Source organism: Scyliorhinus torazame, chromosome 5 (assembly GCF_047496885.1).
Source record: "Scyliorhinus torazame isolate Kashiwa2021f chromosome 5, sScyTor2.1, whole genome shotgun sequence".
NCBI classification, from domain to species: Eukaryota; Metazoa; Chordata; class Chondrichthyes; order Carcharhiniformes; family Scyliorhinidae; genus Scyliorhinus; species Scyliorhinus torazame.
In genome coordinates, this window is record NC_092711.1 from 140,129,729 (window position 1) to 140,145,949 (window position 16,221).

At 49.2% G+C, this 16,221-nt stretch overlaps 1 protein-coding gene and 1 long non-coding RNA gene across 2 annotated transcripts in view; one reads left to right on the forward strand and one right to left on the reverse strand.

Moving 5' to 3' along the window:
* The window catches only part of LOC140417941 (uncharacterized), a 94,240-nt gene that overhangs the window by 40,210 nt on the left and 37,809 nt on the right, over positions 1 to 16,221 (forward strand). The window contains 1 exon segment of the mRNA XM_072501374.1: positions 14,137 to 14,614. Within this exon segment, the coding sequence (XP_072357475.1) occupies positions 14,137 to 14,614 (478 nt within the window).
* Positions 1,146 to 2,809, reverse strand: LOC140421899 (uncharacterized). The gene is made up of 2 exons (XR_011947157.1): positions 2,516 to 2,809; positions 1,146 to 2,069 (listed from the first exon to the last, which is right to left on the reverse strand). It is a non-coding gene; the product is annotated as an uncharacterized lncRNA (long non-coding RNA).

Sequence of the window (16,221 nt, forward strand, 5' to 3'; positions counted from 1 at the left end):
AGCGCTGGGCATGCCCAGAACATATGGGTGTGAATTGCTGGGCTCCCTGAGCACCTAACACACCTGTCCTCACCCCCAAAGAACCTGCTCATCCTTGTCCCGGTCATGTGTGCCCTGTGCAGCACCTTAAACTGTATGAGGCTGAGCCTCGCACATGAAGAGGAAGAGTTCACCCTCCCTAGGGCATCTGCCCACGTCCCCTCTTCGATCTCCTCTCCCAACTCCTCCTCCCACTTACCTTTCAACTCCACCACCGAGGCCTCATCCTCCTCCTCCTGCATCACCTGGTAAGTTTCCGAGATCTTCCCCACTCCCACCCACCCCCCCGAGAGCACCCTGTCCTGTACTGTGTGTGGCAGTAGCCGTGGGAATTCCACCACCTGCCGTCTGGCAAACGCCCTTACCTGTAAGTACCTGAAGGTGTTGCACGGGGGGAGCCCGTACTTCTCCTCCAGCTCACCCAAGCTCGCGAACTTCCCGTCCACAAACAGGTCCCCCAACTTTCGTATCCCTGCCCTGTGCCACCCCGAAAACCCCCCACCTGTTCTTCCTGGGGTGAACTGGTGGTTCCCCCGTAATGGGGTCCACGCTGAGGCCCTGACTTCCCCCCTATCGGCAGCACCACCCAAAGCTGCAGACTGGCTTGCTGTCCTGATCTGGAGAAGATTAAGTACGTCATCCGAGGGTCAGAAGAAGGCCTCCTGGATACTTGGGGGAAGTTCGTCGGCTTGTTCCAAAACCTGTTAGAAGCCAACAATGATGAGAGAGAAAGAAAACTAGAAAGAAACGACCAGGAACGCACGAGCAGGGGGGAGGGCGGGGGGGGGGGAGAAAAGAGGGAACCAGAGGGAATGAAGGGGACGCCACCAAGGGGGACAGGCAGAAGACCCCCCACCCCCCTCACCCAACCGCAAGGCAGACGCGGCAGAAAACACAAGGGAAAAGAGGGGGGAGAAGGGGAGAGCGCGGAAGGGAGGGGTGGCACCCCACCCATGTGAACTGGAGGGGGGTGTTGGGGCAGGAGGGGGAGTGAAGACAGAGCACTGAGATAGATGGTGACAAAATGTAAATAGGAAAATGTTACATGTACTGCACAATGATGGACACGAAACGCAACTATCCAGAATTGAAAATGCCAATAAAAACATGTTTAAATATGTTTTTATTGATTTTTTTTGTGGTGTATAGAACAAGGATAAGAATGGAAAAACAGTAGGAGACAGAGGATAAAGAGACATATTTACACATCGGTCGGTTTCAATTGTTTGCGTACATACATTGTTGTTCTTTATCTTGCCTTATTTACAGTGGTGGTTACAATTTCCTTGATGCGACCATCAATTCACATGAGGCGGAGAGTTGAAGTGAACAGTGGTTTTAATCAGCTAGAACTGTGCCTGCGACTGCTCTGTACTGAGAGCCACCTGCAGGGCAGCAGATCTATATACCTCCCTCGAGGGGGTGGAGCCAGGGGCGGAGCCCACAAGGACATCAACATAGTACAATGTAATGTAATGTAATACAGTGGTGAATGGTTGCTGTAATGCATTCACCACTTTCACCCTTTAAAAAAATTGAAGTTCAGCGGGGGTGAAGTTGCTCACAGGTTGAGTCTGTCTGGCGCCTTGAGTGTTCGCTGCGACCGCCTGAGCTCTGGTTTCGCTGCGACACAGGTATTGAACTCGTCGTTGTGGGCACGGGTGTTGAATTCGTCGCTGCAGGCACGGGTGTTGACTCCAGGAGCGTGTCTTCTGGAGCTTCATCCCTGTAGATCGGTGATGGGGGGAAGGGGTGTAGGAGGGGTGTGTAGGCCATGCAGGGGCGGGGGCGCTGTTCGGTGTAGGGTAGGGGTAGGTGATGGTCGTAGGGGAACCTGTCGGTGCCAGGTCCCGGTGAGACTATCTTGTCGGCCGTCGTGGTCCGCCACATCGGCATACTGGGGGTTGGCGTGAAGGAGCTGGACCCTCTCGACCAGGGGGTCGGACGTATGGCTCCTCACGTGTTTTCGGAGCAGTACAGTCCCCGGTGTCATCAGCCAGGACGGAAGCGAGACCCCGGAGGTGGATTTCCTAGGGAAAACAAATAGGAGGTCATGACGGGTCTCGTTAGTGGCCTTGCAAAGGAGTGGGACAGGGCATCTAGGGGCTCATTGAGCTTCCCAGGACGATACACGATATCGTAATTCCAGGTGGAGAGTTCGATCCTCCACCTCAAGATTTTATCATTCTTGATCTTGCCCCGCTGTGCATTGTTGAACATGAAGGCCACCGACCGTTCGCACTTGACGAGGGTGAACCTCCTACCAGCGAGGTAGTGCCTCCAGTGCCACACAGCTTCCACAATGGATTGAGCTTTTTTGACTGAGGAGTGTCGAATCTTGGAGGCGTTGAGGGCAACCTCTGACATGTCGCTCTCCACCTGGAAGGGGGTGGACTCGTCCACCATGCGCATCATTGCTTTGGCAATATCTGCCTTGATATTGCCAAAGGGGGAAAAAAGAAAGTGTTTTACTCACAGATGTTGGAGACAGGAGGAGGTTTCAGTCTGTGCGAAGCTCAATCTTCACTCAGACAGCGAAGCAGCAGCTTTGCTCATTGTTCAGCTTCCGCATTCAGACAATGGGGAAGCTTTAATTGGCTGGAGGAGCAGAGTCCTTCCGGTCCTCCCGGTTTCCCATTGGTCAATCCGCCGCTGACAGACAATGAGGGGCGGAACCCCACGTGGGGGTGAGAGAGACTTTTCCTTCCAACCGCGCTGAGCTGGTGACCAATGGGAAAGGCTGGAAGACCCGGCCACACAATGGTCAGTGCGCCGCTTTGTCCCGGTCCCCACCCAACCTGCACATGCGCATCACCCCCAAAACATGCGCACGCGCCTTCAATTCAGACCTTCAGCCCGGCTCAGGTCAAAGGGAAGACTTGTCGGACCGGAAGGACTCTGGTCCTCCAGTGAACCAGCGCGCGGGCTTTGTGTGGCTGGATATTGAGCTGCTCACGGACTGAAACTCCCTCCTGCCTCCAGCACCTGTGAGTCAAACACTTTCTTTTCTCCCCCTTTCCATTTCTTTTCTCATTCTCACCTTCAATTGGTGACTTGCAGCAACTGAAGGGAAAGGAAGTGAATCCAGGGAGGGTGCAGACTCTGCAAAGCTTGGCCCAGGTCTCTCTCTCTCTTAAAGACTCCCTCAGCTTGACACATTTATTTGTCTGGCTAAAAAGATGCTCTCTTTCCTAATGTTCACAATTAAAGGGCTGGTTTCCCCAGGAGGTGGCTGACATTTAAGGGGACAGTAAATTAATATTGGATTGGATTCATTTTATTGTCATGTGTACCGAGGTACAGTGATAAGTATTTTTCTGTGTGCAGTCCAGCAGATCATTCCATACATGAAAAAACATACATAAATACACAATGTAAATACATCGGCACAGGCAATGGGTGAGCATATGGAGTGTAGTACTGCAGTAGAGAAGATATGTGTGAGGAATTGAACAAAAGAGCATGGTGTTAGAATGGGATAAGTAGCTATAAGTGGTTAGGCAAAGTTCGGAGCAGATCCTAATACAGGAGAATAGAGGCATAGGGTAGCAGACCTTAGGCTGGAGAAAATGGGTAGCAGTCTGGAATTGCCTGTACTGGGATTTCGCAAAGCATGAAGAGGGGGATGGGCAGCCACTGGGACCATTTCTTTGTTGCAGGGGATACTGGGAGAAAGGGGCCTCAAGGTTAAGGAATGTGAGATGAACCTATTGGGGTCAGTAATTGCAAAGATCCCCTTATATGGCTAGGTCAAGGAATGTGGGAAAACCTATGAAAACCTCACATTTGCAATTGTTACCTTATTTGGTCGTGTGTGTGTGTGTAACTTGATGCTACATTGATGTATATGAAACAAGATGCTTTGTGTCTTTGTTCTCACTTGCTCTGGAAATCTCACGAACTCTGGTGTGGTGTCCTGCTGTTATCAGAGAGAGACAGGCTTGCAAGCTGTTTAGAATAAAATAGATTTTACCTACAATCCGACTTGGTCTATTTACTGAGACCAGACTGAGGGAAAACCCCCAAAATCATCATGTGAAGAGCTTCAGACCTGCAAGAGAACATAAAAGAGAAAGGTTAGAGATAATAATCTTTATTGTCACAAGTTGGCTTACATTATCACCGCAATGAAGTTACTGTGAAAAGCCCCTAGTTGCCACATTCTGGCGCCTGTTCGGAGAGGCTGGTACGGGAATTATTAGAATTAACTTTTAAAAGGTTAGTAAGCTTATAAGAGGATCTGTGGAGAGAGCTTGCACACGGTGAAGATCTGTGCTGTAAGCTCTGTCCTTCTGAGAAGCTGCATCCCGAATGAGCGGGAACTCTGATGCCTTCTGTCTACATAGTGAGTGTGCTCTAACTGGTGATTGGCTGCGGTGTTGTGTGTGTTGATTGGTCTTGCTGTGTGTCCATCAGTGTGTGTGTCTGCACCATGATATACTGGTGTATATTATGACATCCCCCTTTTTATAAAGAAATGTATGTGTGTGGCAATAAATAATGTGTGGTGAGAATGTTCCGAACTACGTGTGGGGTGCGAAGACATATTTACAGGACTACGTACATGAGAACTTAAGCTATTTACATGGGAAGGTGCCTGGTGCAGAGAAGCAGTTTGCAACAAGAGTAACGAGATCAACACTATATACAAACCAGGGAAACGATCAAACAAAGCAACGAGACAATTGAGAGAGTCCATAATTTCGAAAAGTTCATAAATTTAGTCTCAGGTGGGCGACAAATTCTGGTTGACCGCCTCAAGGGTGGGTCGAGAGCCGCCGGTTCAAGGAGCGGGCTGGACTGCGTCAAAGTCAGGGGGAGGCAGAGTGACAGGGAGCTCTGCATAGTCCATGGCAGGATCACGTGGCGAGTGTGGAACGAGACGAAGGACGCGTCGATTGCGGCGCAGAATAGAGCCATCCTGTAGATGAACCAGGAACGAGTGGGGGGGGGGGCACCTGCCGAATGACAACAGCAGTTGCAGACCAGCCACCATCCGGAAGATGGACGCGGACGTCGTCACCTGGAGCCAGAGCAGGGAGATCAGCTGCACGGGAGTCATGAGCCGCCTTGTGCTGTGCACGAGACAGCTGCATCCGGCGAAGGACCGGAAAGTGGTCGAGGTCTGGGACATGGATGGACGGCACCGTCGTCCTCAGGGTACGACCCATGAGTAACTGGGCTGGCGACAGGCCAGTGGACAATGGAGCGGAGCGATGGGCCAGCAAGGAAAGGTAGAAATCGGACCCAGCATCGGCAGGCTTGCATAGGAGCCGTTTGACTATATGTACTCCCTTCTCCGCTTTGCCGTTGGATTGAGGGTACGGGGACGGGATTGAGGGTACGGGGACGGTATGTCACATGGGGAAAATTGTACCGCCTGGCAAAGTTGGACCATTCTTGGCTGGCGAAGCAGGGCCATTGTCCGACATTTCATAGAATCTACAGTGCCGAAGGAGGCCATTCGGCCCATCGAGTCTGCACCGGCTCTTGGAAAGAGCACCCTACCCAAGTTCAGCACCTCCACCCTATCCCCATAACCCAGTAACCCCACCCAACACTAAGGGCAATTTTGGACACTATGGGCAATTTATCATGACCAATCCACCTAACCCGCACATCTTTGGACTGTGGGAGGAAACCGGAGCACCCGGAGGAAACCCACGCGCACACGGGGAGGATGTGCAGACTCCGCACAGACAGTGACCCAAGCCGGAATCGAACCTGGGACCCTGGAGCTGTGAAGCAATTGTGCTATTCACAATGCTGCCGTGCTGCCCAGACAATGCTACCGTGCTGCCCAGACATAACCGTGAGCGAGATGCCGTGTTGAGCAAAGGTTTCTTTACATGCACGAATGACTGCAGACGAGTTGAGGCTGTGCAACCGTAACACTTCCGGGCAATTTGAAAAGCAGTCCACGATCAGGACATAGTTTCTACCCAGCGCGTGGAACAGATTGATGCCCACCTTGGTCCATGGTGACGTGACCAACTCATGGGGCTGCAGGGTCTCGCTTGGTTGGGCTGGCTGGAAGCGCTGACAAGTGGGACAGTTGAGCACTGTGTTGGCTATGTCCTCATTAATGCCGGGCCAGTACACTGCCTCTCGGGCCCGTCGGTGGCACTTTTCCACGCCAAGGTGGCCCTCGTGTTGTTGTTCCAGGACAAGCTGGCGCATGCAATGCGGGATGACAATGTGGTCCAGTTTTAGAAGAACCCCGTCTACTACCGCCAGATCATCTCTGACATTATAGAATTGAGGGCATTGGCACTTGAGCCACCCGTCCGTTAGGTGGCTCATGACACGCTGTAGCAAGGGGTCAGCCGCCGTCTCGCGGCGAATTTGGACGAGGCGTTCATCCGAGGCAGGTAGATTGGAGGCCGCGAATGCCACATGGGCGTCAACCTGGCAGACATATCCCGCTGGGTCACATGGAGTGTTGACTACCCTGGAGAGAGCGTCAGCAATGATGAGGTCTTTGCCTGGGGTGTATTTCGAAGTCATATCGCCGGAGCTTGAGAAGAATACGCTGGAGGCGAGGCGTCATGTCGTTCAAGTCTTTCTGTATTATATTGACCAGCGGGCGATGGTTGGTCTCGACGGTGAATTGAGGAAGTCCATACACATAATCATGAAACTTAACCACACTGGTCAGAAGGCTCAGGCACTCCTTTTCTATCTGCGCGTAGAGCTGCTCCGTGGGGGTCATCGCACGTGACGCATATGCAACGGGGGTCCATGATGAGGCCTCATCACATTGAAGGAGCACTGCCCCAGTGCCGGATTGACTGGCATCGGTCGAAATTTTGGTCTCCTTTGCTGGATCAAAGAAAGCTAAGACCGGGGCTGTGGTCAGTTTTGTATTGAGTTCTCTCCATTCGCGCTCGTGGGCAGGGAGCCATTGGAAGTCTGTCGTCTTCCTGACCAGGTTCCTGAGAGCCGTGGTATGAGAGGCGAGGTTTGGGATGAATTCCCCTAAAATATTGACCATGCCCAAAAATCGGACGACTGCCTTCTTGTCCTCTGGTGTTTTTATAGCTGTGATGGCAGCCACCTTGTCCGCATCCGGCTGCACACCCAATTGGGAGATGTGGTCCCCAAGGAACTTGAGTTCCGTCTGACCAAAAGAGCATTTGGCCCTGTTGAGGCGGAGGCCATGCTCATGTATACGTCTGAATACGCGCTGGAGGCGACTAACATGCTCCTGCGGGGTGGTGGACCAAATGATTATGTCATCGACATAGACATGAACACCTTCAATGCCTTCCATCATTTGTTCCATAATCCTATGGAACACTTCTGATGCAGATATGATCCCAAACGGCATCCTGTTGTAACAATATCTGCCAAAGGGGGTGTGAAATGTGCAGAGTTTCCTGCTGGATTTATCAGAATCCTTTTTGAGGCGTTGAGTTTGGGAAAGAGCTTGGCCCGAGCCATCTCTGTGAGCTCTTCACCCTTGGGAATTGGATAGTGCTCTCTCATAATATTGCGATTTAGATCCTTGAGATCAATGCAAATTCTCAATTCGCCGGAAAGCTTTTTTACACACACACCATGGAGCTGACCCAGTCGGTCGGTTCCGTGACTTTGGAAATCACTCCTTGGTTCTGGAGGTCCTGCAGCTGCTGCTTGAGGCGGTCCTTAAGGGGTGCTGGGACCCTGCGAGGTGCGTGCACCACAGGCGTGGCATCCGGTTTTAATAAAACCTTGTAGGTGTACGGGAGCGTGCCCATGCCCACGAAGACATCATGGTACTGGTTGATAATGGCATCGAGCTGCGCCCTGAAGTCGGTGTCCTGAAAGGCAGATGCGTCAGCAGGAGAGAGAGCGAGGGAACTCTCTGAACTAGGTTCAACAGCTTGCATGCCTGCGCGCCAAACAGGGAGGCTTTCGAGGAGCCCACGATTTAAAAAGGGAAGGATGGCTTTGCGTGACCTGTGCGTCACTTCAAGTTGGCATGAGCCGCTGGCAGCAATGGCATTGCCATTATAATCTAATAGCTGGCAGGCTGACCAGTTTGACACAAAGGCTTTGGAGGTCAGACCGCGCATTGAGATTGGCGGAGGCACTCGTGTGCAGGCGGAATCGTATTTGGGACCGATGACCGTAACGGGGGCACACCACTTCTCGTCTGGATCGATGCTGTATACCGATAGAGGCTGGATACTTTGCTTTGGGGACACCCTGTTTTTTGTAACGATACCGACTCGAAAAGGCACCTTCGGGTCCTCGGTGTCAATATCGAGTAGCAGGTCCGAATCGGACTCGGTGACCGTGGGTTGAATGACCCGGACATTCCTGCGAGGCTGGCTGGAGCGACGAGTTGGCAGGCTGAGCTGATCTGCAGAAAGCAGCATAGTGGCCAAATTTGCCACATCTCAGGCATTGTTGGGGTTTGGCAGGGCATTGCCGCTTTAAGTGGGTGGAGCCACTGTTGCCGCACATTGTAGCGTCAGTACATTCGCTGCGCCACCGCGCGTGCGCGATGCGGTCGTACATGGTGCCCGCCTGCGCAGCACGTTCGTCGCCGTCGCCTCGTTCGCTGTGCCACCGTGCATGCGCTGTGCGGTCGTATGTGGTGTGCGCCTGCGCAGTACGTTCGTCGACGTCACCGTCCCCTCATTCGGTGCGCACAAGCACAGGAGTCCGCGAAAAGCGTGCAAAATGGCCGCCCTCATCCAGGCTGAGGCCCTGGATTTGCTTGGACCCGTTCTGCCTCGTGGGGATCTTGCCGCGCCGTTTCAGCTGCTTGGATGTGGGAACACCGACTAATGGCGTGTTCGTGTAGCAAGCAGGTCTCAATGGCAATCGCTAGGGTGAGCTGCTTTACCTTGAGGAGCTGCTGGCATAGGGTTCCGACTGAACACCGAAAACAATCTGGACGCGTATCATGGAGTCAGAGGTGGGCCCGTAATTACAGGACTGCGCAAGGATGCGGAGGTGGGTGAGAAAGGAGTGGAAAGGTTCATCCTTACCCTGCAAACGCTGTTGGAATACATAGCGCTCAACTTTCATTCACCTCGATGTTGCAGTGACTGTCAAACTTGAGGAGGACCGTCTTGAATTTTGATTTATCTTCACCATCAGCAAAGGGGAGAGAAATGAAAATGTGGATGGCATGTTCACCGGCCGTGGATAGCAAGAGAGCGATCTTCCTGGTGTCTGAGGCAGCTTCCCGGTCTGTGGCTTCAAGGTAGAGCTGGAAGCGTTGTTTGAATATCTTCCAGTTGGCCCCTAGGTTACCGGTGATGCGGAGCGGCGGGCGGCGGGCGGACGCTGTCCAGTTTGCAGGATGGCTGTATGCTGGTGGAAGGCAGATCACTTGCAGGTAGGTCTAAAAAGTTGTAACATCCCTCAACTCCTGTTATCATGTTGTGTTGGGTGCTCTGGATCCGTGGAACACATACAGGCCACCAACACTTAAAATAGTGCAACACTATTTTATTAAGTTAGAAACTGTTGAACATACTTTCACTGTGGGTTAACACGATGTTAGATTAAATTAAAGACCTATGCCTGTCCTAACCAGTCTATGCACTCAGCACATGGTGAAGATCTGTGCTGTAAGCTGTGTCCTTCTGAGAGGCTGCATCCCGAATGAGCGGGAACTCTGATGCCCTCTGTCTATATAGTGAGTGTGCTAACTGGTGATTGGCTGCGGTGTTGTGTGTTGATTGGTCTTGCTGTGTGTCCATCAGTGTGTGTGTGTGTGTCTGCACCATGATATACTGGTGTATGTTATGACAGTGTTGTGTTGTTAGATGGCACAGATTGGACATATTATTTGTGGTTCTGTAATAAAGTATGGTTATTATTATTTCTAGTTTTGGAATATAGTACTGTAGCTACGTTATATATTTCAAGACATAGAGTCATTAAATGACAACTTGAGTTGATGCCAGCTCCCTGTCGAGCTATTCTGTAAGTCTCGGATTGGTCCCATTCCAGTCATCTTTTCCTCAGAGGGTTGTTCGTGTCTGGATTTCTCTTCCACAGGGACAAGTGGAGTCTGGGGGTCATTGAATATATTCACGGCCAAGTTGGACAGATTTCTGATTGACGAGGGAGTCGAGGGTTATGGGGAACCGGCAGGAAAATGGAGAGACAGCTGAGATGAGGAGGGATTTCTTCACTCAAGGATGTGGTGAAGCTCTGGAATTCTCTATTCCAGAGGACGATGGAGCCCCAGTCTTCGCATATATTCAAGAGTAAGATTGGGAAGATTCTAGATATTGAAGACATGAAGGGATATGTGTGGGAAAATGGTGCTGAGGTCGATCGGCCAATGGTCTCATTGAATGGTGGAGCATGCTCGATGGGCTGAATGGCCAACTGCAGCTCCTATTTGTTATGATCTCTGTGTCCAGGACAGGAAGCAGTGAGCATGGATCTGTCAATCAGCCTGAATCAGCACCTTCAGGAGAATTGGGAGGGTGAATATTAGATACAGCAGAGTGAGAATGGAGGGAGAGTGTGTGGGATGGAGATTTACAGCTTGTGGGGAACGAGAGAGAAAAGAATGTTCCATAAAAATTAGAATTGTCTGTTCTGAATTTCTATCCTGTACTGACAGTGATGACTTGTAACTTGTTTTTACAGGGTATTGGGAGAGGAGGAATTACAGACAGAAATCTCAAACATCACGTCTCGATCTGACAGAGTCACACGATTCCTTGGGACCTGAATATCATTGGCCATTAAATCTAGAAGGAGAAATGTTTGCCTGGTCTGTCGACTTCAAAAGATTTTAAACATCAGTGTGACTGGAAAAGGATCGAGACAGACACACCCGAGTGAGAGTGTTCCAGAGCACTGACAGACACAGTCTGAAATAACATCGCACCATTTACAGCCGGGAGAGACGGTACACGTGTTCTTCGTGAGATCATGGCTTCAAATGATTCTCCAACCTGAAGAGATGTAAGGAGACACATAAAATGAAGAAACCATGGAAATGTGGGGACTGTGGAAAGGGATACAGATTCTCATCTGTGCTGGAAGCCCATCGACGCAGTCACACTGGGGAGAGACCATTCACCTGCTGTGTGTGTGGGGAGGGATTCACTCGGTTAGACTACCTGCAGACACACCAGCGAGTTCACACTGGGGAGAAGCCGTTCACCTGCTCTCAGTGTGGGATGGGATTCACTCAGTCAGGCAGCCTGCAGGCACACCAGCGAGTTCACACTGGGGAGAATCCATTTAACTGTTCTCACTGTGGGAAGGGATTCAATCGGTCAGGCAACCTGCTGAGACATCAGCGAATTCACACTGGGGAGAAGCCGTTCACCTGCTCTGTGTGTGGGAAGGGATTCACTGAGTCAGGCAACCTGCAGAGACATCAGCGAGTTCACACTGGGGAGAAGCCGTTCACCTGCTCTCCGTGTGGGAAGAGATTCACTCAGTTATCCAGCCTGCAGAAGCACCAGCGAGTTCACACTGGGGAGAGGCCGTTTAACTGTTCTCAGTGTGAGAAGTGATTCACTCGGTAATCTCACCTGCGGAGACACCAGCGAATTCACACTGGGGAGAAGCCATTCACCTGCTTTCAGTGCGAGAAGGGATTCACACAGTTATCCAACCTACAGACACACCAGCGGGTTCACACCAGGGAGAAGCCATACACCTGCTCTGAGTAGATCAAGGCATTCAGTGATCCATCCCACCTGCAGACACACTGACATGTTTTCACTGAGGAGAGGCCATTTATCTGCTCTCAACGTGGGAAGGAATTTTGTGATGCATTGCATCTGCTGATTCACCAACAAATTCACAAGTGACTCCAGGGGTTGGATTCTGCTGCTATTGTTTCTGCTCTCGGTTACATCCAGGACTGCATTCTGTTCATTCTGACAGGTGGTCAATGAGGATGGTTGATGGTTTCTTTCTGCTGGACTGGCTGGTCTCATGGAATTCCTACAGTGCAGAAGTAGGCCATTCAGCCCATCGAATCTGCACCAACCCTCTCCCCATAACCCCAGCTAACCTTTTGGACACTGAGGAACAATTTAGAATGGCCATCCACCTAACCTGCACATATTTGGACTTTGGGAGGAAACCCACGGAGCCACAGGGAGAAAGTGCAAACTCTACACACACACAGCCCCTGAGGTCGGAATCGTACCAGTGCCCCTGACGCTGTGAGGCTGCCGTGCTAACCACGCTGCTACCCCAGTACCATCTCACCACTTTGCCTGCAATGGGCTGATGCACTTTGAGCCTTGTTGTGAATACCTGGCACAAATTTTCCAAGAAGCTCACAGTGAAGGGGTGTTTGGAGGTGAGAAGATATTGAGTTACTGATAGAAATCTAGCTTTTTAATATATAATAAGTTGAAAGGAAGAAATGGTTGAGAAGTAAAATGGTTTATTAAACTCACATTTCAAACATGACTGTGAAAACTGCTGAATAGCATGGGAATGATCCGATTAAAACAGGCCAGGCAGAAGCAAGGACACATTTTGTTGGTATGAAAATCTGGGCAGCGTTCCTAGTCCAGTTTCCATGGCAATGGGTAAAGTTTTGTGAGAAAGCAATTTCTCAGTCGCACCATATCAAAATTTGATGGACAGACATTTCAAACGAATGAACTATAATTATGATGACCCAATCATAGACAGAAAAGGGACAGAACATTAACGATAGCAATTACCTTAAAGCTAGGTGCCGGTTTTGAACAGTTCATCCCGGGATCACCTTACTTAATTTCTGAAGCTATTCCTGCGCTCTGCTCTGAAAGCTGCCATCTTGTTTATTTCCAACTTCTCTGTATCGTGTATTTTGATTTGAAGAAATTATCAAGAACTGTAATCTGTATTGAATTCAACTCAGTCATCTGTATTTGCTTGGACAAGACAAACTTGTTAAAACTTTGTATTTGCAAGCAAACTGACCTGATCAGAGACATTTGAAAACTGACGGAATGAAGCTACAATTTACTTCACGCTCGAACCTCTGTTTTATGTTCAGTTGAGTGATACATGAGTGCGGCGACACATGGAGCTGTACTTGGTTAATATATCTATCAATTGGCGTAGTCGGCCAAGCCGGTAGGAGGGAGAACTGACGGAGTCGGACCACCAGAGGAAGAACGAGGCTCCCAGAAAACCACAGAGCAGACGACTGGAAGACTTCAATCCGAAAATCGGCTGGACTGAGGTTAGACTTCTACTTTGCTTCATTTCAAGCAGCGACGGCCCGCCCTATTTCCCCTATCGACAAAAGAATCTTAGAAGTAAAGACTGAGATAGTGTGTTGAAGTCGCTTTATTCGATTTTTTATCGGAAGAGTTAAAAGGTATGCCAGTACAACATCCCCACTGCTTTGAAGTGTTGCTGAAGGGTTACAAGGAGGCGAGAAAAATAAAAGTTTCTACTCATTCAAAGTTGAAGTTATGGGGGACGACTCTCCTTTTAAAAGCCCCTATTACTTCAAAAAGTGGAGCAGACCTACCCACAACCATAAGGAGGGGGCGAGCTCCACCAGATGTCTCTTGTGAATATATTTTCAGTGACTGACAAATTCTATGTCACCATTATAATTTGTCCAAAGCAATTGCGGAGATTGAATTAAAATACATTACTCAAGGCCAATGGTCCTTTGAAGCTGTTAAGACATTTTGGGGAAAATTACCCGTTTGAAAAATAATGACCGTATTAGATGGTCACTTGTGGTTTTGGGAGAGCTCCGTAAACAACGGTCAGCGATCCAACAAAAAGACCACGAGGACGCCCTTAAGTCTCCCAGACATCAACTCCAGACTACCTCTGCGCTATTACAAGATTCACATTTAAAGCTCGAGAGATCCGATCAATCCAGATCCTTTTATACGGCCAAAACTGTGAACTCCAAAAACAGATTACTGACCCTAAAAAGAAAAATACAGAGCTTCAGGCCACTCATGCCGAACTTCAAAGTGCAAATTCTGATCTTCAGTCCATTGGTGATGAAGTTTAAACTAATTGTTCCGACCTTCATACCATTGATGTTGAAGTTCAAAATACCGAGCTTCAGAACATTAATGCCAAAGTTCAAAATACCGAGCTTCAGAACATTATTAGCGATTAACAAGTGAAAATTCCGAACTTCAGAACACTTAATACCGATGTCCAAAAGGAAAATTCCAAACTTAAAAGCGAAATCACTGAGACTCAAAAGATATTTTCTGACTCCGAATCCACAGTTCAACAATTAACATCACAAAATGACGAATTGCTTTGCAAAAATAACGGGCTCCAAACGGAAAATGCACAACGACTAAAAGACAATTGTATTCTGGAGACTAAATTGTCCGTTATGGAGACTACCATATCCAACTTGAAAAGTCGTTCTAAATCGTTGAAAAACGATCTGAAAACTTTAAAAGCGGCGGCCACCTGCAATGCGAATGTAGTCGACCAATATACCCCGCAAATCCCGAATAAAAATCCTTTCTCTGTGATGAAGAATCCTTTCGCTGTAGCTTCACCAGGCCCCAATACACGAGGCACTGAACAAAAGCACGTTAGCTCTGACGAGGATGGTGACGGAAGTTACGCATCTAGTGACAACGGAAATGACGTTCCTAATGTCATGCTACTCCTAGTGTCAGCCCCACTGTCATCCAGCTAGCCCCAAAACTAAACCCATTGCGCACTAAACGAGTTAAAGTCGAAACGTTGGAAACAACCGATGCTAACAACGTATCGACCGTCGATCTAACTACGCACGACTTTGGGTTTATGATCCAGCTGATCCCGATAAAGTAGATAGATGGTCTAAAGAACTCCCGCATCCTAAGAAGGGAGGATTAGCTACCTGGAATCAATTGCAGCGCTTACAGCATATTTACAATTTATATCCGATGAATGGCGTACAGGTTTCGTCCTCGATGGTTGGTGCCTGTGACAGTAAATAAAGCTCTCGACAGACGTTCTCAGAGCCCTGGGGGAAAATTTACTAAATCTGGAGGCGGCCTAGCAGTCAGTCAAAGAATGGTTAACAACATTCAACCCACCTAAAACTGATTGGACAAAAATAAACTGCCTGTCTTCAGAAAAATTTAGAAGATGTGCAGGACCATGAGGAAAGGTTTGGAACAATTTGGGTGGAGCAGGAATGGCGCTCCAGGGAGGAGAGGAGAATTGGGATTGGAGTACATTGGGACCATTTAAAACCGCTTTTGTCAATGGTTTAAGACCAGAAATGTCTAAAGCTTTAAACCTGGTGCTTCCTGACTGGGGACTAGTGGGTACAACTTACAGGGGTTTGGTAGAACAATGCATTCAAATTGAACGCGGACTGGAAGTTAGAAACCGTGACATCCCACATGCCCAGCCCGAAGCGACAGCCGCTGCCAGCGTGGCAGCATCCCCGGCAGTAATTAATACTCTTGCTACGGTAACACCTACCGTGGCCCCTCTTCTTGCTCCGCTGAAGCATTCCAGAAAACTGGGTCAATGCAATTTTTGTGGTAAAGCCGGACATTAGGCAAAAACATGTTGTTTCAGACTAGAGGGGTTCCAGGCAAAAGACTACAAAGATCCACCCCGTGACTACTATAGGGATCCGCCCCGTGACTCATACTATCGAGATCCACCCCGTGACTACTATAGGGATCCGCCCAGGAACACGTATTACGACGATACGTACCGGGAACAAACTAGTCCCGCCCATGCGCACGCTGAGAGACGAATATGATGACGACAACAGGTTTAACAGATAACAATGGAGACCACAACTTGATAGGTCAAGAAACTAGTGGACCCCACTCTCACTGAGTCCATTCAAACAACGTTACACGCTTTAATTAAAACCGATTCGGATGGACTGTATTTATCATCGAGAGTGGGAGGACACAAAATCGATTTTCTTTTTGATACTGGAGCAGAGTTAACTTTTGTTCCGAACGAATATGCTAAATTTTTCCCCTTAAACAGAAAACACATTGAAGCTTACGCAGTCGGAGGTGATCCATTCAACGGACAGATCTATACTGCTTGAATTTGGCAAATATCAAATGACAGCCTCAATCTGTGTTGGGCCAATCACTCAATCCCTTTTGGGAATAGATATCATCTCAAAATTGAATTCATCCCTTAATTTCGATAATGGCAAAGTTACATGGTCCCTCAGACGCCTCAATTGGAGTGATCTTACTCACCACCCAATTTGGGCCAAGGACAAAAATGAGTGTG